The 25,571-nt window shown below is 47.6% G+C and overlaps 1 protein-coding gene across 1 annotated transcript in view; it reads left to right on the top strand.

Moving 5' to 3' along the window:
* The window catches only part of LOC147701391 (alpha-tectorin-like), an 89,173-nt gene that overhangs the window by 14,337 nt on the left and 49,265 nt on the right, over nucleotides 1-25,571 (top strand). The window contains exons 2-3 of the mRNA XM_086930075.1: nucleotides 24,181-24,234; nucleotides 25,233-25,322. Coding sequence (XP_086786201.1) covers nucleotides 24,198-24,234; nucleotides 25,233-25,322 — 127 coding nt within the window. The 5' untranslated portion in view covers nucleotides 24,181-24,197. The remainder of the gene's footprint in view (nucleotides 1-24,180; nucleotides 24,235-25,232; nucleotides 25,323-25,571) is intronic.

Raw genomic sequence — 25,571 nt, 5'->3', positions numbered from 1 at the left:
CCACAGCATCACTGGTTCAAATATGTTCTCTCAATGTTTCAAGCTTTATTACAAATGTTACAAAAAGATGTTAATATTTCACTTCTGTTCTTGGATGTTCGTCGCAATATAATACACTGAACATAATCTTCACAAAAGTTATTTACAAAAGTTTAAGCTATTGCCATTATAAATTACAATCACTTTTATTTAAGTATTAATTATTAAAAAAAATTAAAAGGCATGGTTATTTGTAATATCAATACATCTAAGTCACGTAAATACAAATCATGTTGCATTACAAATGCTATAGGGGTCACATTTGCGAAAGTTATAACCATTGGCATTGTAAATAACAAAGCTATTAATTTAGCTATTTTCAAAAACAACACATAAATAAAAAAATTGTCATTTACAAGACCAATAGCTCAAACTTTCCTAATGCGAGACCTATTGCATTGCAAGTGCTTGCTTTTACTACTGCTGATTAGCTATTCCAAAGATTCAATCATACTATTACACAACATCTGTCAAGCAATCTTGCATCACAAAAACACTTGGAAAAAGTGAATAGCTCAAGTTTATTTGTTCAAACTAGAGCCTTACAACACGGATTCTAAAACTTATAACCAGGCATCTTTTTAGGATACTATTCATAAACAATATAAAGTAAATTGCCATTGAGATCATTGTCCTCCTCAATCATCATGCTCCAGTTGGTGGCAGATTACTCCCTTATTTATCAATACTCAGATAATCAATGACGGTGACTAGAGTAATAAGAGTATCAATGGCAAAGTGAAAAGTAGCTAGTTTCATTGGAATTCCGGGTTTTTTGGAGTAGGCAATATGTATTTGTTTATAACAAAGTTAAATTTGCCAAGATGAATAACTAGCATTATTACGAGTAGATGAAATCTGGAAAGTGCTTTCACTCCCTTCCCACCTATAATATTGTGAAATACACCACACTGACTCAGGTTGGGGGTAGGAACTCTCCTTTATTTGACCGGAGCGCGGGGAACCGCTTCTGCCTACTTTTAGCGGTCGGCGCCAATGAATCTAAGATGGCCGCCTTCCGCTTCCCGTCCCGTCACTTCCTCTTCCGTGGACGGAACACTAGACCGCCACCACATATCTCCCCCCTTCATGCAGTAACCCCAAAAAATTAAGATTCTAGTCCTTACTTCCAGATCATGTCAAAGTCTTTGAACTTCTCTGGTACCTTTACTGCTCTCCAGGCTCTGGTCCTCGTCACTCCAACTACTCCATCACCTTCACTTTCCATTCTGTCAATCCTCCTTCCTGCACCTTCTCTTTCACTGTTCATCACGTCCTCACTCCTCTCTTCTTCGCGCCAGGCCCTCGCTTCTTTATCCGCTCCTTCTTCTTCGCTCCTTCCTTTCACTTGCTGCACGCCTTCTTCTACATCCTCCTTTCGCCTTCCACTACCTTCTTCTTCTCCATCTTCTACATACTCTGCTCTTTCCTCTGTCTCTTCTCCCCACTTCAGGATCTTGCTGCATTTTGCCATTCTATCCTGTGACCACACTTTCCCATCGCTGAGTAGGGCCGACCTGGCGTAAGGCTCTAGCACTTGTAGGGGTGGCGAGAATTTGCTTTCCCCCTTTCTTTTTAGGATGGCCAGCTTCACTCTTACCCAGTCGCCCTTCTCCAGTTCTACTCCTTGAACGTTGTGTTTCTTGTTAACGTGTTCGGTGTACACCTCCTGTGCTTTCTCCAGATTCCTCCTGACCACAGCTGGTGACCACTTACTTTGCACCACTAATTTTCTCCACGCTGTGTTGTCTAAGCATGAGCGGATTTTGCGGATTGGCAATCCGCGAATTTGCGGATTTGCAAACTCGCAATCCGCAAAATCCGCGAATTCCCGCGAATTTGCGGATTTTTTTTTTTTTTTGTGTTCGCCCGTGTTTCTGCCAGTTCGCGAGGGTTTTTACAATTTCGCAATTTGCGAACTTACCTGTCGGGTCGCAAGTTTTGCGAACTTGTTGTTTCTACGTGTCCAACCTGTTTGGGACACTCTTCTTCATCACTGCCACTCTCTGTCACCACTGCCACTCTCTGACTACTCATGCCACCCTCTGGCCCACCCATGCCACCCTCTGTTTCATCACCACACCCTCTGGTTGTCCAGTGTACATTATTTTTGGCAAAGCAAAGCACACCTTCCCTGCCTCAAGTGACCTGAATTAATTTGGGGCTGATTAATGTGTCACAGAATATTTTTTTAGCTGGCACCTGCTTCCTTAGTGCGCCCTGATTAGTGATCTTTTGCACTTGCTAAGTGCTTTCATTGTTGCAAAATTAGTTACAACACCTGCCCTGCCCCAACTGACAATAATGAATTAGGGGCTGATTAATGGATTTTAACTTCCAGCCTGGCTCCTGCTTGTCTCCCTTAGCTGTAATTCAGGACCTTTGTGGCATATGTGTAACTATTCTGAGGTTCAGAGCAGGGTCACATAATAGTTGCAACTGGCAACTGAACTCTGGAGGGGCCCCTCAGGAAGCACTACAGGAAATGGCTACTAATGATGAGCCTGAACTTTTGAACCTGGTAAGTAGTTACTTTCAGTTTTGCTAAAATCGTATTTCTGCAATTTCGCACTTATTCGCGGGGCGCGAACTCACGCGAACAGTGCGAGCAGTGCGAGCAAAATCCGCTGCTCGCGGATTTGCGGATTTTTCAGGAAATTCGCAAATCTCGCGGATTGCGGATTTCCCGAAAATCCGCAAAATCCGCGAGCGGAACGGATTTTCCGCCCATGCCTAGTGTTGTCCTTAGTGAAAGCTTCTCTCCCTCTCAACACCTTAAATGGACTGTACCCCCTGCTCCCTGGGTAATCCGATACGCCCAGATCATCTTCTCTAATTCCTTCTCCCAGTCCAGTCCATCATTGATGGCCGCTTGGATGGTGCCCATAATCACTCGATTGAAACGCTCCACCTGATCGTTTCCCGAGGGATGATAGATGGGCGTATGTTTGACTTCTATCCCATTCCTGGATGTAAAAGCCTCCCACTTGGCCAAAGTGAACTGCGGCCCATTGTCACACGTGATGATTTTTGGGATTCCTTCCCCGACAAATATGGCACGTAAGAAATTCACCACTGCGTCCGTATCTACATTCTCCTTCACTTCCACCTCAGGCCATTTGGAATATTTGTCGATGAGGACAAGAGCATACTTCTGTATTCCCTCCTTGTTGAGGATAGGGCCCATAATGTCGACTGATACCATTTCCCATGGTCCATCGGGCACCGGGAATTTTCCCAAGGGTGGTCGTAACATGCTCTGGGACTTGTCTGCTTTGGCGCATGATTCACATTTCCGTACATGTCGTTCCACCTGAGCGTCGATGGCTGGCCACCAGTACGGTTGCCTGGTGAGGGCCTTGGTCTTCGTGATGCCCTGATGTCCCTTGTGAAGTAAGGTCATCAGGTGATCAATTATGCCCTGCGGTGGAATCACCTTATCACCCCTCAGGAGGAATGTTGGATTTTCTGCCAGTGACAGTTCATCTCTTACTTCCCAGTACCTCCTTAGCTCTTCCTTGAGGTGTCTCTTTTCGGGCCACCCATGGACTACGTACCCTTTGATGGCTTCCAAGTCGTTGTCTGCTCTATACGCTTCTTCCCATTCTTGAGCACTGATCACTTTCTCCATATCTTGGACGGTGGCCACCACGTATCCTTCTTATTGAATATCAACAAGAGAGGTAGGGCATAGACACTCCTGTACCCCGGTTAAATGTATATAAACAACAAAGGAGTGACTGTGATACAAAGGATAATAAAACTAGTGACAGTTAAAAGTTTAACTCCGCTGCGTGCTGCACGCGTGATCAATGCTCACACACGTGCAATGCACACAGCGGGGGAGTCTCAACGTCCCTGTATGAGCCCAATAGACTATCTTCAGTAGAAGAAAGTCGGGCGCTTGCTGGTCACCCTATGGTAGGCGGAGGGAAAAAACTTTACTTATTTGAAGGACCCTCACTCACCACTAGTTGGTGACATGCTTCATCATTGGGTCCCCGCTGGGGTGACCGAATGTCCCCAGCGTGCTACGACGCCTGGTTACAGCGGAGCAGGATGTGGTGAGTGCAACAGTTCCCAAATTAGGAGGTGACTAAATGTGATTGTGCAAATGTGTTAAATGTTAAAAAATGCAAAGGTTGTACCTTTAGAACATTTTTTAATAATGGCCAGCCCGCACTGGTTAAAAACAAAGTGAGGGGACTCCCCAGGTTCTTAATCAAGGAACCGGAATCCTGAATCAAAGACAGAAGTTGGTCGACATGTTTCAGCTGTTTGGTTGCGTTTAGCTCAGCTTTCTTCAGGACCTATATCAAAAGTCCTCCGGTGGTGTCCGTGCCCTAAGGCGCACCCTCCCGAGAGGCTCAAAGTGTGAAAAATATATATACAGTGAAAATATACGGATATTTTCCGTCAATTCCCCACTACACAATTGGTAGGGATGTATAAAATGACCTGTAAAAGAGAAGGGACAAACAAGACCACAAACACATAAACATGAAGAAGAAGAGTTACTTTCTTCAGTGTGAAGTTTTGATCAACAATGGTATCAAAGATGGGTAGGTCTAGGCATCATGCATGATTTATGTGACACCAGTACTGGGGTGCTACCTTGGATTCCATAGTTAGGTGCATCTAAATTAGCCACAAACACCGTCCCTGTTATGAGGTCGGTATCCGGTGATTGCTTGGCACTCAATTCGAACGAACAATATGCAACTCGCTTTTTATTTAAAAAGCGGTAGAATTCATACACAACACGCAGTGTTAAAAAGGTATTTGCAAGTATGTCCTAGGATGTTTGAAGGAACCATGAAGCCACACACAGAGGAAAGCTCCCTCTCATAGCGGGAGAAATAACAAGCAACAGTGGGTGTACTGGAAGCTTTTAAAAAAACTCACTTCCTAAGGGACATGGTTACGCCCCTACGGAGACGACAGCGTGGGGTATCTTCACGCGGCGTTTCTCTGAGAAAAATAACAAAGGTAAGAGACCGTAAGAACTTAGTACAGAGTGCGAGTGCTCGCCTCGATGGCAGGGTAGGGTTGACTTACTTCAACGACCGCGGCTCCCCTCCGTGTACCTACACAGTCAGCGGCTGTCTCCCGGGAGTGCGGAGAAGGTAAAACCGGCCGGTTTAAATGCTTGACGCCCCTGATTGGTTCGGTCGGCCCTCGTGGGTGCGTGACGTCGGTGGCTCAGAGGCACGCCCCGCGTCTTAAAGTGACAGACAGCATTGGGGTGGTTCTGTATACATAAAGACCAGCGTTATTGGCTCGGTGATCCCACGTGGGATGATGGTGTCAGGGGGAGTCTGACATGGCCAGCGTTTTGGTGCTCGTAACCCTAGAGATAAGGGTTCGAGTCCCAATTCTTATAACGATCCGAGTCCTTTGTTGCTATTTGCGAGGTTGTGATTAGATTTAAGGCATATTATATAACAGGCCAGGTAAACTTGTGAGAGAGTGGTCCCTCATATGGGTGTTGCCGTATTCACATCAAAATAAGCAGAATAGAGAGGGAGGGAGGGGTTAAGACAATGGCTTGGGTCCCTCGCTAGGATGGTGCAGTTTTACACAAAACAAGTCGTATAAAAGCAGTATCAAAGAGAAGGGATGTTCCCATCTCGGGTTCTCTTGGTTGTCCACCCTTTCCATGGCCGCTGCCCTGCTGAGAAAGTCAGCCACCTTATTTTGCGGCCCAGGAATGTGCTCCACTTCGCACACAAAGTCCAAAAGGTGCAGTGTCATTTTCGCAATTCTTGGTGTAGCGTGAGCATGGCCACTGGAAGTAAGCACCTTGACTAACGGCTTGTGGTCCGTTCTCACCAGGAATTTTGCTCCCCACAAATACTGTCTAAATCTCTCCATTGCCCATACCACCGCCAGCATCTCTTTTTCAATGACGTTAAATTTTTCTTCGTTGGGCGCCAGAGACCTCGAGGCGAAGCTGACCGTCGATGTTTCACCCTTCTCAGATCGCTGCATCAGCACAGCTCCCAGGCCACGGTCACTGGCATCCGTTGTAAGAATGGATTCCGCACTCGGGACGAACCCTTTTAAAGGTATGGTCTCACTCATCTCCCGTTTCAGGGTGTCGAATTCATTCTGTTCTTCCTGGTTCCACTGGAACTTGTTCTTTTCTTTTAGTAGTTGGCGTAAGAGATGCGTTTTGGTGGCAAAGTGGGGTATGAATTTGCTGTAGTACTCGGCCATTCCCAGGAATGACCGAACATCCTCTTTCTTGCTTGGAGTGGGAGCCTCCAGAATGGCTTTCATGTTGGCTTTTTTAGGCTCAATACCCTTCTCACTCACTTCGTGGCCCAGATACGTGACGGACTGCACTCCAAATTTGCATTTTGACCATTCGGCAGTTAGACCGTTTTCCTGCAACGTACGTAGTACTTTGTGTAGTTTCTCATTGTGGTCCTGTTTGGTCCTCCCCATGACCAGGATGTCGTCTTGGAAGAACTGTACATCCTCCACGTTCTTCAGTATTCTGTGCATCATCTTCTGAAAGACCGCAGCCGCTGAGGCTAGGCCAAAGGGCATTCTCACGAATTCGTAGCAGCCGAAGGGTGTGATGAACGTAGTGAGGTGGCTACAGGATGGATGTAGCTTCACTTGGTGGACGGCTGACGACAAGTCCACCGTGGAGAACCACTTGATGCCTTTGGTTTTTTCCAGCATCTCATTTATGCGGGGCAGGGTAAATTTGTCGATCATGATGTTTTTGTTCAGTTTCCTGAGATCGACGCACAGCCGTACCTTTCCATTTGGCTTCTGAGCTACCACCAGAGGTGAAAGCCACTCCGCACTTTCGATGGCCCTAATCACACCTTCACTTTCTAATCTGTCAAGCTCCGTTTGCACCGCTTCTCTGCATCGGAACGGGATGTTCCTCACTTTGTGAACGACGGGTTTCGCTCCCTCCTTCAGTTTGATGAGGTGCTTGTACTTGGTTATTTCTCCAATTTGTCCGCTGAAAACTTTGGGGTGTGCCCTATGCCACGCTTCCACATCGTCCTTCACTTCCATTTCCATTAGCAGGATTTTTTCTATGCCTCCTGGGTTGAGTTGTATCCCCAACGCCCCTTGGTCCTTCCAGCTGAGTACTGATGGGCCTTTTTCGGCGATGTACAACTTGCAACTTGCATTACGGCCTCTGAACTCGAACAGTAGGGGGCAATATCCCAACATAGGAATCCTCTGTCCCGTGTAAGTAACCGGTCTTAAGTACATTGGATGTAACTTCTCCTCTATCTTGGATACACATTTTTCTCCCACACTTGCCTCTGTATGATTGAGATGGGTGCTCCGCTGTCCGCAATCATCTCAATGGGTATCCCTCCTATGTGCATGTTCAACTTGGGCTTGTCTGACTCCGATCCCTCCATTTCCAGTACCTGCACGTCAATGTAAAGGACCTCCTCTAGGTCTTCATCCTCTTCTTGGTCTTCTGCATTTTCTTGATGTTCTTGGTCCACATATCTGACCATCGCTCCTTTGGGCTTTTGGCGGCATACCTTCTCGTAGTGCCCGAACACACTGCAATATGAGCTTTTCGCCCTGAACGCCGGGCACACTTTGTCATTTCCAAGATGTGACGTACTACCACACCTGTAACAGCTCGGCCGTCCACCTTTATTTGTCCTTAGGTCCATTTGGTTGGTCTGGGCGGTTCGTCTGCCGTCTTGGGTCCTTTGTTGATCTCTCTGCTTTGGTCGTTCGCCTCTCACCGGTGTCATAATCTTGCATACTGTTTGTGTTCCTCCTGCTTCCTTCCTGGCGGCTTGCACACATCGCTTGGACAATGCCGCTTTCTTCACTAGCGCCCAGATTTCTTTTAGGGGGGCGTCCCCGTTTACCCACAATTTCTCTTGGACGTGGGTGCTGGATGTATACATGATGATCTGGTCTCTTATTAGGTCGTCTTGTAGCGTGCTGAATTTGCACGTTAGAGCTAATTTTTGTAATGCTACTACGTACTTGTCCACCGTCTCCCCGCTCTTCTGCTTTCTTTGGAAGAAGTTGTATCTGTCTATCGCTACGCACACAACTGGTCTGTAATGCGCGTCGAGGTCCGCAATGGAGTGGCTGAGTACGTCTGTGTCCGTTGCGTCCCTCACTCCTCTGACGATGGTGTCATATACTCTGATCCCTTCCGGGCCCAGGTTATGTAGCAATATCTTCTTCCTTCTCTTGCTTGAGAACGGAGCCTCACCTTCCTCTTCCAATGCTTCTAGGTAGTTGAGGAAGTACAGTTTCCAGTCTTCCCACTGCATCTCCGGTTCCCCGCTCTTTGCTAGGAATGGCACCAACTGGGTAAGGGAGGAAGACTGGGCCGCCATCTTGTTTGCACCTCCTGGGTTCACTGGAACAGGGACAGCCCGACTAGGTGGGCTTCCCGGCGCAGGTTGCTCAGCCGTGTCCCCTCCACCAGGCTCACTGTCCCTTTCTTCCCCTGTATTTACGACTGTGGGGCTAGGTAGAGCTCGCTGGCCTTCCCTTCTGGCTGAGTTCGCCGAAACTGACACTCCCTCGCCTCTTTGCCGCGCCACCAGCGTGCTGGGTGCTGCCCTAGCCCTGCGGGTGGCGTGATACACCGAGAGCTGCGCTGTACCTCTTGCCAATGTTCCTCCTGCAGCACAGCTTCAGATCGGCGACCTCCTTGCCTCTTTCACAATTGGTTTGTACTGTAGGCGTATTTCTAGGCACTACACACTCTTCTGGTGGGTCTGTGCGCAGGGACGCCCCTGCTCTGGAGCTCGTCGTGTCTGCTGCCACGCTCCGGGCTGCCGGCGGGTCCGATGTATAGCCGGTAATACCCCTCAGTCTTGTCACGTGGTGCGCTGGGTGGTGGGTGCTACTGCCCATGCCTCTTTGCCATTATAATATTGTGAAATACACCACACTGACTCAGGTTGGGGGTAGGAACTCTCCTTTATTTGCCCCGAGCGCCGGGAACCGCTTCTGCCTACTTTTAGAGGTCGGCGCCAATGATTCTAAGATGGCCGCCTTCCGCTTCCCGTCCCGTCACTTCCTCTTCTGTGAACGGAACACTAGACTGCCACCACACCACCCAGCTCTTTGCTCTAACTCTACGAATGCTGGATTTAGAAGAACAGTTGGTTTCAGTGGAAAACTCACGATGTTAAACCTATACTTATTCCAATGTAGATCTCTAAAAAGTAACTCAGATGGGACAATGCAAAGTTTGTCGATACAGTTTGAATGTCACATGCAACCGATAACCTGCTTATTTTGCCTGGAACCATGGTGGTTTTATTGACCTTACCTCTGGTCTGTGTATGGTAATGGTAATGCTTGGTAGGCTTGGAAGTTATAGCATGTCATAGGGATCATAAGCATCAAAGCACTTCTTTTGGAAATCCCATGTTCTTCTGAGTTACCTCACATGCATTTGCTTGGGATATCTAGTGTTTTTACATCTACTCTATAAAGAACAAATCGACAATTTATTTGCACAAAAACATAATTTCAGTTGTATACAGCATAGAGACAGGGTGCAAGAAATATTTTGCCCACTTGCACTCAAACTATAATATTGGCTTCATATTATGCATCTTTAATGCAGCCAGGCTACAAAGCAAATTCATAATGAAAGAAATGGTTTTGCTAAGAGCATCAAACAAGTTAAAACGTAACTCTGTCACATGAACTTTGAGTGTTTGAACTACAATTTTCACTGAATGCCAACTAGATTCACCCTGGACACCAACATCAGCTTCCGAGAACCGATTGCTAAAAAAACAAAGATGGACTGGTTTCAGCTCTCTCTTCTAAAGAAAATGCAACTGCTTCTTCTAGAAAGCAACTTCAGAACATGCCCTTGCACTCTCACATCTGGATGCTGGTAACGTCTTTCTCCATGGCCTGCCAGACTCCACACTGCCACTCCTTATGGGCATCCAACATGCTGCAGCACACCTTATTCAGGGCCTGAAGAAATAGGATCACATCACCCCGAGCCTGATGGAATCCTTTCGGACTTACTTTTATGTCCAGCATTTTCTTCAAAACAAGCGGGATCATTTAGAAAGCAATTACAGCCGGCACCATTGTGTATTTTGCCGACAAGCTCGTCATCTTTTCTGGTTTTGGGGCACACCCACAACCAGGACACCATCATACTACAGCCTAAAAAGTGCCGAAAAGAAAAGGCAGCAGGCTTTTCCCATCTATAAACCTTGGATCTCGAACATCTCTAAGACCATCGTGATTGCTCCAAAATACTCCAATTTAGGAAAGAGGTGAAAACCCACCTCTTAAAAAACACTACATAACAACGCATTAACTGTACACAACTAACCTATCTCTTCTTTCAATTGTTGACTTCATGCTTGACTTTGACCCTTTACTGTGTCTGGTTGTTTTTGGCTACGTTGGGCATAGAAAAAAATATACATGCATACATACATATGCATAAAATACATATGCATAAATCTTTGTTTGATGAAGAGCCAGTTTAGACATTTTAGGGACAGGGAGATGTGCTTTAGCCTAGGAAGACTCAGATGCTACCATGTTCTGGATAAGTTGAGGTATAGTAAGGTCACTAGATGGGAGATCAAGATAAAGTGTGTTGCAAATTCACACGGAGATAATAGTGTTCATAATCTTTATGGGAAAAAGTAAACAGATGGAGTATAGCCTAAGAGCCCTCCATAGCAGGCTCAACCAGCCAGGCCTTTAACAAGGGAGCAGGCCTTAAATGGGAAGTAGTGCCCACTATGGCGAGCTCTAAGGCTATTAAAACATTCCACCCCTAGAGAGCAGAATGTTCAAATTTGTAAAAAAAGGCCTCACAGAGTCTGAGGGGCTGAAATCCCTTCGGGCACTGTGAGTGCTTTATTCACAGCAACAGCTTTGGAATGTTAGTGCTCTGGCCTTCTACCAGCCATTAAAAGCCCAGACTTTTCATGGCCTTGTATATATGGGCATTACTGTGCATGAAGGAGGCGTTCCATGGGTGTTGCCTCGGGCATTCCTACATAACATCCATGGACGCTGACACATTCCCAGATTTACAACGAGGAGAATGACTTTTATTTTTCCTCTTTCTATGTGTGCATTCTGCAGTATGCCTAGAAAGAGGACAATGCCATAAATTATTGTTTTTGTTCAGGAACATCTCACTTCCTGCACAAAAACAACATTTCCTGCTGTTAGATCTGGGGGTCCCTTGTTGGGACCCTTAATTCTAGTCAGGGTAAGGGGGATACACTCTTTAGATAACCCCTGCTCACCCCCTTGGTAGCTTGGCACGAGCAGACAGGCTTATAAAAGGCAATGTGTCAAGTATTTGTACCAACACTCGCAGTAACACAGTGAAAACACCACAAATGGACTCCACACCAGTTTAGAAAAATAAAGTATCTTTATCTAAACTACACACAACCAAAACGACAAAAATTCAACATACACAGTTCAAGAATATGATTTTCAAAGAGTTCTAGGGTTTGCGTCAAAATAATCCAGAGTTGCGTCATGTTGAGCCCAAAGTACCTGTAGATGCGACAAAAGTTCCAAGTGGAAGCTGCAGCATTGTATAACAAGCAATGTGTCACTCCTGAGACCCTGGAGAGGCAATGCAACAGCCCCGCTGCACGCAGCGGATGTGTTGCGAGGAATCCAGTCTGCATGGAGAGGGATGCGATACCTTGTATGGATTCCGGTGCGCAGGTTCGGTAGGAAGCATCTCGCACAGGCATAATGCGACAATCTTCGGCATGGCGACGATCTCCAGTGTGGCGACGATGCACGCCGCAGCATTGATCTTCTCCTCTCTCGGCCCCTCGATGCGTTGGCTCTGCGGCGATGCTCGCAGCAACGTGATGCGGTCCGCAAGCAAGCAGTGCGACAATCTCACCCAGTGACGACTGGCTCTGCGACGATACTTGCAGCTACAGGAATCTTCCCGTACCGGGGGGATGCGTTGGTTTTTGCAGCGGCAACAGGCATTGCGACGATCTTCGTGGCGACGGGAATTCTCTCGCACTGTCGACGATGTGCTCCGCAAGCGAGCGATGCGTGAAAATTACAGTACTTCTTCTTGTCCAGCTCCCCAAACAGCAAGCAACAACTTCCAGAGGCCCCACACATCGATCAAGCACTCTAGGAATGGCAGAACTCACTCAGCAGAGTTCAGGGGGGAAGCTGGGGGTGAAGTCCTTTTGTTCCTGGGACTTCTTAATAGGAGGTCAGCTCTCCTCAGGCCCTTGGAGATCTCTTCAAGCAAGGGGACAAAGCAACAGCAAAGTCCTTCCCCTCTCCTTGGCAGCAAAGAAACTGCAGGTCTGCCTTACAACAGGTCAGTCCTTCTTCTTCAGTCTTCCAGCTTTCTCCTTGGCAGAGGTTCCTTCCTGATTCCAGGATGATCTTGTCTTCTAGGGACTGGGTATCCCTTTTTATACCAATATTTCCTTTGCTCTCTGAAGGCAGATAGACCTTTGCATTGTCCAAATCAGTTCTGGTCAGTCCTGAAGCACTTTGTTTACCTGACTCCTTCTTTCCTTTGAGAGAGAGGGGCAGGGTCGTCCACCACCCAGCAGGGGGTGGGGCCAGCATTGTGGAAGGCAGGCACAGCCCTATTCAGGCCCAGGTGTTGTCCCCTCCCACCACTCAATATGCAGATGGAGCTATTCAGCCCTGGGCTGACCCCGCCAGCCTCCTGGAGCCATCCCAGCCCCTGTCAATCACAAACCAGACAGTAAATTTACAAACAGGCAATGGAACACAGAAAGATCAGACAAGAATACAGCCACTTTCTAAAAGTGCCGCTTTCAACCACAGGATTTAAAACCATCCTTCCTAAAAGATGTGTTATTCAATTCTGAGTTCAGGGATACCAGACTCCAATTTTCCATCTTGCTCCTATTGGAAGATATGCAGGTAAACATTATACACAGCATTCCTCATTATAGGCTATGGGTAAGATAGCCTTTCAATAGTGAAAAACAAAAATGGCTGTAATTCACTACCAGAGCATGTCACCCACATTAGCACATGCTCTACCTTTCACATACACTGCACCCTGCCCAGGGGGGTACCTTAGGCCTTCCATAGGGGTATACAATGTGTACAGAAAGGGAAGGGTTAGGCCTGGCATGTATGGACACTGGTCATGTCAGCATGGCAGTTAGCAACTACACACAGGCACTGCAGTGGCAGGTCTGACACACCATAAGCGCCAGGATGCCCTTTGGGTGACAGTCGCGCTATATAAGTATGCCTAAATACATACATACATACCATTTTAGGGCTACTCATGTAGGTGGCACAATCAGCACTAGTAGCATTTGAATCACCAGCCCTGGCACACTCAGTGCACTTCACTGGGGACCTAGTGGTAAAACAAATATGCCACTCATGGATAACCAATCACAACAACAATTTACACAGAGAGTATATGCACTTTAGCACTGATCAGAAGTGGTAAAGTGCCCAGAGTCCTATTGCCAACAACCACAGGTCAGGAAAAATAAGGGAGGAAAAGCAAAATGTTTGGGGATAACCCTGCAAAAAGGGCAATTTCCAACACAATTCCCCTTACAGCCTAAAGCCAGGGTAGACCAAACGATACCTCTATGGGATTCCCCGCTTAGGGCGATAGAACAAAGAAACTGGCCAAACAGCACAGGACTATTCCTGTTCTACGCCTTCCTGAAGCCAGTTGGATCCCTGTATCTATACTCTCAGGGTCCACCAAGCCAACCCTTGTGGAACCCTTTGCCTCACCTGTGGACACCACCTGAAGAAATCAAAAAGCCTTCTTAGGGGTCCCACTGATACTTGGTCCTTTTAAACCAATAAAGAAGAAATTAGCACAGAAGCTGAAATACAAAAGAACATCTTTATTAACTTCAAATGAGTGAGACTACATCACACAGAAGCCTTAGCAACTGAATGAGCAGTCTGAGGAGTACAGAAAACTGGGGCCTTACATATGCTTAGGGTTACATAGTCATCATAAGACCAAGGGGCAGTCCTGGCTCATGTAAGCATGCAAAATGAATAAGATGAACATACAAGATCTGCTTGCTCAACAAAGTGAGAGGAGAGTTACTTCTCCATACAGCAGCAAAATAAGCCTGACAGTTATACTTGAGAAGCAGGTGCATTCTACTAGCTAGGACCTTCTGGACATGTGCGAAGGTGGAAGATGCTAAATATAGTTTGTTTCTAGGCAAATTACAAGAGTAGTCAACACTGAGGGAGGACAGAGCACATGGTGAGCACGTGGCAGCACATGGCAAATTATAATGGCTGCCAGAAATACAAAATGGCCTTCAGCTCATGCTAACAAATCCGTCCAATATTTAACACACCTGTGCAGTACCTAAACTTAACTTGCTCACAGGTGTGTCCCAACAGACAGACAGCAAGCCACAGTGGCCACTGACAGTGGTCAGGGATGAGACCTAGGTCTTACTCTTACACCCCTGTGGCGTCAGAGGGTGGGGGGAAGTAGCCCCAGGTGCTTGGCACCCTTTGTCCACTCCCCCTCCTGTCAGGTCAGGTCTGACATCCTGGCACTGACCCACCAGTTCTGTGCCTGTATCCGGCGGCTGGACAGGAAGCTGGGGTGGGCTTTCCCATACCAGATCCTCTGCTTGCTTGGGGCTCTGTACCCTCCCACCTGGGGTGGAACCCCCTTCTAGAATAGTAAGGGCACCTTTGGCAGGTGTCCTGCACCATTCACCCACCAGTTCAGGGGTTCTATCCTGCAACTGGGATTCCAGGTCAGGGGGGACACCCCAGACCTGGCCCTCCAACCTAAGGTCTAAACCCTCCTGGTGAACCGGGGCTAGAGGCGAAGATTCCCTCCCTCTGCACCCCCTTCCAGAGTTCTGCACCCTCCCACTTGCAGTGGTACCACTAGAAGACGAACTGGTAGGGACACTGTTTACAGATGTCCTTCCCTCCAGGTCCGGCAACACCTGACCCTGGCTTCTCAACCCAGGGGCCAACCCCTGTGGTTGACCATTTGCCAGGCGCACCTGGACTTCACTCACAGATGTGCCCACACTGGTAGACAGTACCCACCTGGCCAACACAACGGTGTGGCCCAGTCCACCCCCTGGATGTGACTCCTGCCCCCCTTCCAGGGGCAACCCTGTCCACCTGGACAACCAGCCACATGAGCCACTGACAGCTGTCAGTGATGAGCGCCAGGCCTCTTGCCTGTCAGGTCTCTCTAATTTCTGTGGCGTCAGAAAGTGGGGGGCAGTAGCCCCAGGTGTCTGGCACCTTTCCTCCACTCTCCCTCCTGCCAAATCAGGTAGGGCCTCCTGACACTGGCTCACCAGCCCAGGGTGTATACCCTCAGGCAGACCAGATGTCACGGGCGAGGCTCTCTTCCCCCTATCTCTCCTTCTGGGTTCCTGACCTCTCCTCCCCGGAGAGTCACCCCCAGATCACAACTTGCCCATCTGTTCAGGACTTCGTTCCTGCAACTGGTCTCCCAACCTAGGGTCTAAACCCTCAGGTTGCACTGTTGTCATAGGCAAGGACTCCTTCCCTCTGTACCCCTTTCCAGAGTGCTGCACCCCTCCCACTGGAGTGGTACACCTGAAAGCAAAACCGGTCAGGACACTGATTACAGATGTCCTTTCCTCCAGGTCAGGCAGGTCCTGAACCTGCCCTCCCAACCCAGGGACTAATCCCTGCGGTTGTACACTTACCTGACATGCCAGGACTTCTGAGGACCCACACAGTATCCCCCGAGGGTGACACATGACTCATGTGTTTCATGACAGTCTGCCTGGCGCAGATCTCCCGATCCCGGTCCACCTGACAATGCGCGTAGATTCCCCAGGACAGAAGTGGTGTCACCATTGACACTACTAGGAGACTCAGCCCTTCTAGCTGGTCCCTGACCCACTGGTTCTTCCACTGGGGAAATCACCCCCCTCTCACGCCTCATTTTGGACTTCTGCACCCTCCCAAAGGGAGCGGCACCGCCAGACTCCAGAACAATGGAGCTCTGTTTACAGAGGCTCCAGGTTCTCCTAACACTAGGAGATCCTCCTCAAATGGCCTGCAAGTACAGCCTATGTCCCCAACCTGGTGTTCCCTTAAGGATCCCTCTAGGCCCTGAGAATGGGTTTTGGGCACCTTGGGACACACAGTCCCACACTCTGTCCTTCTCCACTGAGACAGGACGTGAGTCCCTCACCCCTCCCACTAACCTGGGTCTTAAATAAGCTACACTGAACCTCTTCCACCTCACAGGTCTGGACGATATCTGCGCCACTCCTTTTGGGATCACTCCCCAATGTCTACTCTGACTCGCTGGACTCCACCAAGAGGTATGCCTCCTGCACAAGTTCCCTGGAATCAGAGAACTCACACTCCACCGGGTGTTGCCATAGCTCTGGAAAACAGGGACTTAAAATATGCTCTCCAACAAATGAATCTCACAGCCCCCACGTTTCTAACGAAGCTACCCTTTTTCTCACCCTCTAGTGCCTCACACAAGTACCCCACACCACTCTCCTGAGAATGGCAAGACAGTGTCTGACTGTCTCTGTCACTCAACCCACACTCTTCTGGGCGGTCTCCACAATCACACACCAAGGTTTCTACCATGGGAGAACCCCTCTCCATGAACCTCTCATCTAGAGTCAGTAGTGTGTCCCTCCCACCATTAGGGATATGGTCCCCTGTGTCAGTCCCCGAATCTACTTCTGGGACACTGCACACCACTGGAGCTACCTCATAAACCTTATCCTCCTGGGGAATGTCAACCCCCTCCCTCAAATCAGGCGCCACATCTCTGGGTGTTTGTACTGCTCCCTCAGCACTAGATATCACAATCTTGCTGCCACCATCTGAGCTGCACCTCACCTCCAACTCAGCAAAGCTCATTTCCTGAGCTAAACACTTTTCTTCATTCTGGGCTAAGGCCCACCAGATCCCAGCCTTCTTGATTTCCCGGTCTAATTCACTGTTCCTTTGCTCAGCAGCAAGGAGCCACTCACTTTTATCTATCTCACTGTCAGAGAAGTCCTCCTCCTCAAAATCAGCTGTTAGTGTTGCTTCCCAAATTCTGACCTCTTAAGAATAAAGGCGTGCCTCAAGATCCCTCCTTGTGGACCCGCTCTCCACGGGCAACCCCTCTTTTCGCAAAAAGCTTTTATCTGCACCACTGCGTAGATATACAGATGAAAAAAGTTTACTTCCATTTTGGCAAGACTTCACAGGTGCAACACTAGCCAGAGTCTCAGTATCCAAAAATAAATACTTCCAGGAGGACACCAGGAAACAAAACAAGCAGTATGTGCTGCGTAGTGGTCTTCACTAAACTAGTGATGTACACCAATTACAGTGGGTCAAGTACAAATACAAGTTCAAATCCTCACCGCTGGCCACCAATGTTAGATCTGGGGGTCTCTAGTTGGCTGGGGTCGGGAACCTTGCTTCTAGTCAGGGTAAAGGGGATACACTCTTTCGATAACCCCTGCTCCCCCCTTGGTAGTTTGGCACGAGCAGACAGGCTTATCAAAGGCAATGTGTCAAGTATTTCTACCAACACTCACAGTAACACAGTGAAAACACCAAAAATTGACTCAACACCAGTTTAGAAAAATAAAGTATCTTTATCTAAACTACACAAGAGCAAAATGACAAAAATCCAACATACACAGTTCAAGAATATGATTTTTCAAATAGTTCTTGGTTTTGCGTCAAAATAATCCACAGTTGCATCACGTTTCGTCCAAAGTTCCTGTAGATGCGACAAAAGTACCAAGTGGAAGTCGCAGCATTGAAAAACAAGCGATGCATCACTCCTGAGACCCTGGGAGGCGATGCGACAGCCCCGCTGCATGCAGCGTACGTGTTGCCACTAATCTGGTCTGTATGGGGAGGGATGCGATACCTTGTATGGATTCAGGTGTGCAGGTTTGGTAGGTATAGCCATGTCTGAACTGGGGTGGCAGAGTGGGTTAAAGAACGGTGATGGATTAAACCCAGATCTTTTGACTGGGTGTGAGTGTTTGATTGATTCAGATGCTCCATCCATCACCACCCCCTTTTGTACCGCTTTTGGCTGCCATAAGTGTGGCAGGGTATGCTCAGACGTGAGTCCCTTGCTCACTTTGCCACTGGATTCAAGCAAGCCGGGCTGAAGACGGCTGGAATGCCAGAAACCGGTCCTCGGAAGCTTGTTTCCGGTCCAGGGAAAATATGGCTTGGCAGTTCAGGCTGGACTGTTCCCATGAGGCACAGGGTCAGACTGATTTGCATATAGCCATGTCTGAACTGGGGTGGCAGAGTGGGCTAAAGAACGGTGATGGATTAAACCCAGATCTTTTGACTGGGTGTGAGTGTTTGATTGATTCAGATGCTCCATCCATCACCACCCCCTTTTGTACCGCTTTTGGCCGCCATAAGTTTGGCAGGGTATGCTCAGACGTGAGTCCCTTGCTCACTTTGTCACTGGATTCAAGCAAGCCGGGCTGAAGACGGCTGGAATGCCAGAAACCGGTCCTCGGAAGCTTGTTTCCGGTATTTGGAAGACATGGCCTGGCAGTTCGGGCTGGACTGTTCCCATGAGGCACAGGGTCAGACTGATTTGCATATAGCCATGTCTGAACTGGGGTGGCAGAGTGGGCTAAAGAACGGTGATGGATTAAACCCCAGATCTTTTGACTGGGTGTGAGTGTTTGATTGATTCAAATGCTCCATCCATCACCACCCCCTTTTGTACCGCTTTTGGCCGCCATAAGTGTGGCAGGGTATGCTCAGACGTGAGTCCCTTGCTCACTTTGCCACTAGATTCAAGCATGCCGGGCTGAAGACGGCTGGAATGCCAGAAACGGGTCCTCGGAAGCTTGTTTCCGGTTCAGGGAAGACATGGCTTGGCAGTTCGGGCTGGACTGTTCCCATGAGGCACAGGGTCAGACTGATTTGCATATAGCCATGTCTGAACTGGGGTGGCAGAGTGGGCTAAAGAACGGTGATGGATTAAACCCAGATCTTTTGACTGGGTGTGAGTGTTTGATTGATTCAGATGCTCCATCCATCACCACCCCCTTTTGTACCGCAGGTTTGGTAGGAAGTATCTCGCACAGGCATGATGCGACAATCTTTGGGACGGCGACAATCTCCGGTGCGGCCACGATGCGCAGTAAACGTTGATCTTCTCCTCTCACGGCCCATCAATGCATTGGATCTGCGACGAGGTTCGCAGCGACGTGATGCGGTCCGCAAGCAAGCGGTGCGAAGATATCACCCAGCAATGACAGGCTCTGCGACAATACTCGCAGAAACAGAAATCTTCCTACATCAGGGGGATGCGCTCTGCAAGCGAATGATGCGTCGGTTTTTGCAACGGCAACAGGCGCTGTGACAATCTTTCAGGCATCAGCAATTCTCCAGCACAGTCGATGATGCGCTCCGCAAGCGAGCGATGCATGAAAATGGCAGATCTTCTTCTTTCCTACTTGTCCAGCTCCCCAAACAGGAGGCAACAACTTCCAGAGGCCCCACAAATGGATCAAACAATCTAGGAAGGGCAGAACTCACTAAGCAGAGTTCAGGGGGGTAGCTGGGGGTGAAGTCTTTTTGTTCCTGGGACTTCTTAACAGGAGGCCAGCTCTCCTCATGCCCTTGGAGATCTCTTCAAGCAAGGGGACAAAGCAACAGCAACGTTATTCCCCTCTCCTTGGCACCAAAGCAACTGCAGGTCTGCCTTACAACAGGTCAGTACTTCTTCTTCAGTCTTCCAGCTTTCTCCTTTGCAGAGATTCCTTTCTGATTTCAGGATGATCTGATCTTCTGGGGTCTGGGTATGCCTTTTTATACTAATATTTCCTTTGTTCTCTATAGGAAGAGAAGCCTTTGCCTTGTCTAAACCAGTTCTGGTCAGTCCTGGAGCACTTTGTTTACCTGACTCCTTCTTTCCTTTGAGAGAGAGGGGCAGGGTCGTCAGCCGCACAGCAAGGGGTGGATCCAGCATTGTGGAAGGCAAGCACAGCCCTATTCAGGCCCAGGTGTTATCCCCTTCCACCACTCAAGATGCAGATGGAACTATTCAGCCCTGGGCTGACTGAGTCAGCCTCCTGGAGCCACCCCAGCCCCTGTCACTCACAAACCAGACAGTCAATTCACAAACAAGCAATGGAACACAGAAAGGTCAGACAAGAAAACAGCCACTTTCTAAAAGTGCCGCTTTCAAACACTGGATTTAAAAACCATCCTTCCTAAAAGATGTGTTATTAAATTCTGAGTTCAGGGATATCAGACTTCAATTTGCAATCTTGCTCCTATGGGAAGTAATGCAGGTAAACTTTATAAACAGCATTCCCCATTATAGCCTATGGGCAAGATAGCCTTTCAATAGTGAAAAACGAAAATGGCTGTAATTCACTACCAGAGCATATCACCCACACTGGTACATGCTCTACCTTAAACATACACTGCACCCTGCCCAATGGGGTACCTTGGGCCTTCCATAGGGGTGTCCAATGTGTACAGAAATGGAAGGGTTAAGCCTGGCCAGGGTGGACACTAGTCAGGTCAGCATGGCAGTTAGCAACTGCACAAAGGCACTGCAGTGGCAGGCCTGAGACACCATTTTAGGGATACTCATGTGGGTAGCACAATCAGTGCTGCCGGCCCACTAGTAGCATTTGAATCACCAGCCTTGGCACACTCAGTGCACTTTACTGGGGACCTAATGGTGAAACAAATATGCCAATCATGGATAACCAATCACAATAACAATTTATACAGAGAGCATATGCACTTTAGCACTGATCAGCAGTGGTAAAGTGCCCAGAGTCCTATTGCCAACAACCACAGCTCAGGAAAAATAAGGGAGGAAGAAGAAAAAAGTTTGGGTTAACCCTGCAAAAAGGGCCATTTCCAACACCTGCAATGCAGGCACCCTTGCACCGTTGACGCAAGGGGGCCTGTGCTGGCTCATGGCAGCCCATTGTGCACCAGCTCAGAGGAAAGCATATGGATGTGTTGGTTTGTTGTTAATACGCTGCATCCCTGTGCTTTTAAAATGACTCCGCTCGGCGCAGCATAATGGCTTGCGGAATCATGCAGCATCATTTACCAGCAAATGAGGCCCATAGTTGACAAAAATTGCTAGGTCTGTGTGTTTTTTTTTAATATAGGAAGGACAGAAGCAGATGTGCATTCATTCCATAATTTCATAGGAGGAATTGAGGTGTTGATAATGAATTTTCCTATGTGCGGTCTACTTCCATCAATCTTTTATGAGATTTTCATGGAGTTTTGCAGTCAAAACATCTTAATGCGTACTACAAGTTCTTTAACCCTTTAACCCCTTGGGCGCGGATGCAGACGCGATTCTGCGCCTGTGCGGCACTTCTGAAGAGTGGGCGAGTTCATGACGGCCCCCAGCCAACATCAGCACACGAGCACCATGATGCATGACGGCTGGGGGCCGTCATCAGCATGGAAGGGGTTAATAGCTTGCATTTCGCTAGCCTTTCATGCACAGGTGGACCATTTGTCTATGTTGTAATGAAGGAAGAGACACAGTCGTGTAACAAAGGCCCCTGCATGCCAAGGGAATCCGCCCTTCAGAGGGCCCCTAAGCAATTTAAAGCCTACACATATCTATTAGTTATGGAATATTTCGGCTCCTTTCAACATTCTGCTGGCTGGCCCCATAATGTTGCATTCTGCGCCTGAGGAGGCATGGTCTTTCTGGTTATTCAAGGAACACGTAAACGAAGGGATCTATTCAGAGCAGAAATCTGCAAACGTATCACATTGCTTTTTATAAATGTTGTTGTTAATAGAGGATGCCTACTTGAAACTATTTGCATCAGCTTTACAATTCCGGTTCAGCTGCTTGCCAGCTCAGTTTTTCCTCCTGTGTATACACACTCTTGCCACAGGAGGTAGAAGGCCTTCAATCCTAGGTAAATAACAGGTTACTTTGTTTTTTTCTTTTAACTTATAATACTTAAAATACGATGCAATCGTTTGAAATAATGAACTGGCCGAAACAATCTTCCAGTTATTAACACAAATCTGCTCTTTTTCTGTGTTAGGCACAAGAGTCTTCCATTGAAACAGTTACATAAATCGGTTAAAATTAAGTCAAGTGTCTGACCCTTCTGGTGTACATAAGAGAATACACCACCCTTGAGTTATGTAAATAGTTCTAAATATTGTGAAATTAACCTCACTTGTGGTTCATCAAAGTGTACATTAAGGTGTTCCATAAGTATTATGTTCCTCATTGTACTGCAGCTTGTGTATTATAGGCTTTAAATTACACCGGTGTTATGCTTGTTACACGAAATTCCCCTAATAATCCCATTACGCTACTTAATGTTATTACAGTTTACACACCATTTGCCTTAAAAAATGTCCATGAAGGCAGAATTTGCTGAAAAATGTACAGCAAATTCACAGTAACAGAAAACATGGGTGACTTTTGTTGACTGGGCTTTTTTTGCACTGTTCTTTAGCCCCGAAATGTGTTCTTGTGTCAAAAATTTACACCAGCGTGCACGTCATTCTAAAATGTAACCCTAAAGGGGGGGATTTAAATTTTACAAATTTAAGTGTAATTTTTGGATACAATTTTCCATTGTTGCTTGCAAGCAAATTAGGAACATTTCGCACAGCCTTCATTAAGTGTGCTGATACACTATATGCCATCTCATTTGCAGAAAGAGGTGAATAACTAGTATAACTAGTATTACCGCCAACCGGCGGTACACAATAAATATTTTCACATAAGGACAGAAAAGGGCAATTACCCGAACAAGGTCCTTGGGATGCCTCACAGCAGGGACTCTGGAGGCAAGTGCCCAGACATGGTCCTTGGGATGCCTCACAGCAGGGACTCTGGAGGCAAGTGCCCAGACATGGTCCTTGGGATGCCTCACAGCAGGGACTCTGGAGGCAAGTGCCCAGACATGGTCCTTGGGATGCCTCACAGCAGGGACTCTGGAGGCAAGTGCCCAGACATGGTCCTTGGGATGCCTCACAGCAGGGACTCTGGAGGCAAGTGCCCAGACATGGTCCTTGGGATGCCTCAAAGCAGGGACTCTGGAGGCAAGTGCCCAGACATGGTCCTTGGGATGCCTCACAGCAGGGACTCTGGAGGCAAGTGCCCAGACATGGTCCTTAGGATGCCTCAAAGCAGGGATACTTGAGAGCAGACAAAATTGAAAAAATGGTTAGTGCAGAGTGGACACGGCCCTTGCAGCCCAGGCATGGACACAGGGCAACGAGCACCAGACATTCGCTAGCAGGTTGAAGCCTCGAAGCCCCAACCCGCTGTACCAAGTGACAGAAGTAGAGCTATCACAGCAGTTGGAAGCCATTTACGACAACCTTGACTGAGACATCATGACTGCAAGATTGATTCATTGCAGGATTAGGCAAATTATGGTTATCAATATGGAATACATTATAGGATGTACACTGTACAACCCGTTATGAGATGGTTTACGTTGTAATCTGAGATAACCCAGAAATAAGCATGGTAATGACCAATGCCATCATGGCAAGTGTGTACCAATTTATGATGTGAATAAACTGCAGCCATTCTAACACCACAAAGATCTTGTACATAATTGATGGGGAGGAAGGATCGGCGGGAGGGCCCATGGCACGCTCACACAGCTGGGTGGTGTTCACATATTCCACATTGCATGGCTCAGGTCTGGCTAAAGGCCAGGGCTTGTGCTTTGAGCTCACAGTGCAAAGTCCATGCATAGCTGGTTCAGGGGCCTTAGGTGTAGAAAGTGGCTAAAGGCCTGCCATGTACAACTCACTACACACATGCCTCTAGCTTAGTGAAGGGAAGCAAGGCCGGCCCCAATAGATGGCTGAATGCGTGTTTATTTATTATGAAGGACAGCGGGGTTGGGGCGCAGCCCGGCCCAAGTCAGTGGGTAACAATGTATGGAAGCCAACCCCAGTGCACATGCCGGAGGGCAGTTTGCAGCACTGAATAGGTGCATAAGAGGTTAGGCACAGAGACACAACACAGCCAACACCCCCACAGGCAATGACTGTTTTCATCATTTCACGAAGTAGATTGAAGGCTCGTTCTATTTCTATATTGTTTGTGATGTACTATAAAACGTTTCTTTTTTCTACTTCTAGGGAAAAAAACAGAGAAAATGGCGGTGCGCCACGCTTTTCTCCTGCTGGCCCTAGGTATGTACTGCTTTTTGACAGAGACTTTTGTTGTACCCAGCTCCTTATAAGGACCTCGTTTGACTCGCTCATTTAAATGTCGTCTGAAATGTTCATTTAAGAGTTAAATTACCCGAGCACACAGACTTGAGCTTGCAGTGTGTAAGGAGGTATTGGCATGCATGGATCCCACTTCATAACGCATAAGGGACTGGTCCTCAGTGGCATCATATTTCAGTATTAAGCCACTGAACCTTTGTGCCATTACTCATTTTGGGCCCAGCAAAAGAAAACATGTTTAAATAATGCATTTGGAAAGCAATATAATCAAAGCCTAGGATCTGGGCCTGGTAGCTCTCAGCCACCAGCATTCACAGTATCCTGAGTATCTCATGCTGCAGCTGTCTAATGCTGCTGGGATCCACTACACAGATTAGGATTAACCATAAATTGCTTTCCATCTTCTACAAAGAGATAAAGTCATATCATACGTTGTCTAGCGAAATGCCACTAATTGACACCGTAAAATGTCCATATTTCTGCATTAGAATTACAGGCAACACCCGAGGTGCATCTTTGATATGGTTCACTTCTTAAGCCCCATGCATTGCTTCCTGCCCATTCAGACGTCCCCATTTATCCTCTTGCCCTGGCGCCAATTAACAAGGTTATTTCTAGATCTGTGTATGCCCAGCCAACTATACAAAATCGTTAAAAATGACATAAAGTTGCAGAAACAAAATGGTTTGTCCGAGCAATAAAACAATGGACCTCAATATGGTGGCTTAACTATCTATAGCTGATATTAAACATACCATTACATTTACAACTTGTTTGTATTTTTCTTCATTTGTGGCAAAGCCAGGTCAAATTGTTAAATTCTTTTTGACTTTATTTTAGATCTAATTCTCCAAGCTTTGCATTTTAATGAGGAATGGAGAGTGCACGGACCATGAAGAGTTAAAAGAAAAGTACGGGAATGTTAGTGTTTTCCTAATTCTTTCTACTTTCTTTTTCAGGCATATTGGGGTCTTTGCCTCAAGGATTTGCATTTCGGGATCTTAGACACCACGAGGACGATAGGCGCCTCACGGGAGGATTTAGGTTTGGTAAAGAAGGAGGAGGAGGAGGAGGAATTGTGACTGGAGGAGGCGGAGGAGGAGGATTTTTGACTGGAGGAGGAGGAGGAAGAGGAGGAGGAGGAGGAGGAATAGTGACTGGAGGAGGCGGAGGAAGAGGAGGAGGAGGAGGAGGAATAGTGACTGGAGGAGGCAGAGGAGGATTTTTGACTGGAGGAGGAGGAGGAGGAAGAGGAGGAGGAGCAGGAGGAATAGTGACTGGAGGAGGCGGAGGAGGAG

This window comes from Lissotriton vulgaris, chromosome 7 (assembly GCF_964263255.1).
Source record: "Lissotriton vulgaris chromosome 7, aLisVul1.2, whole genome shotgun sequence".
In the NCBI taxonomy this organism is placed as follows: domain Eukaryota; kingdom Metazoa; phylum Chordata; class Amphibia; order Caudata; family Salamandridae; genus Lissotriton; species Lissotriton vulgaris.
The sequence above is the reverse complement of the archived record's forward strand: the minus strand, read 5'-3'. Positions and strand labels throughout refer to the sequence as shown.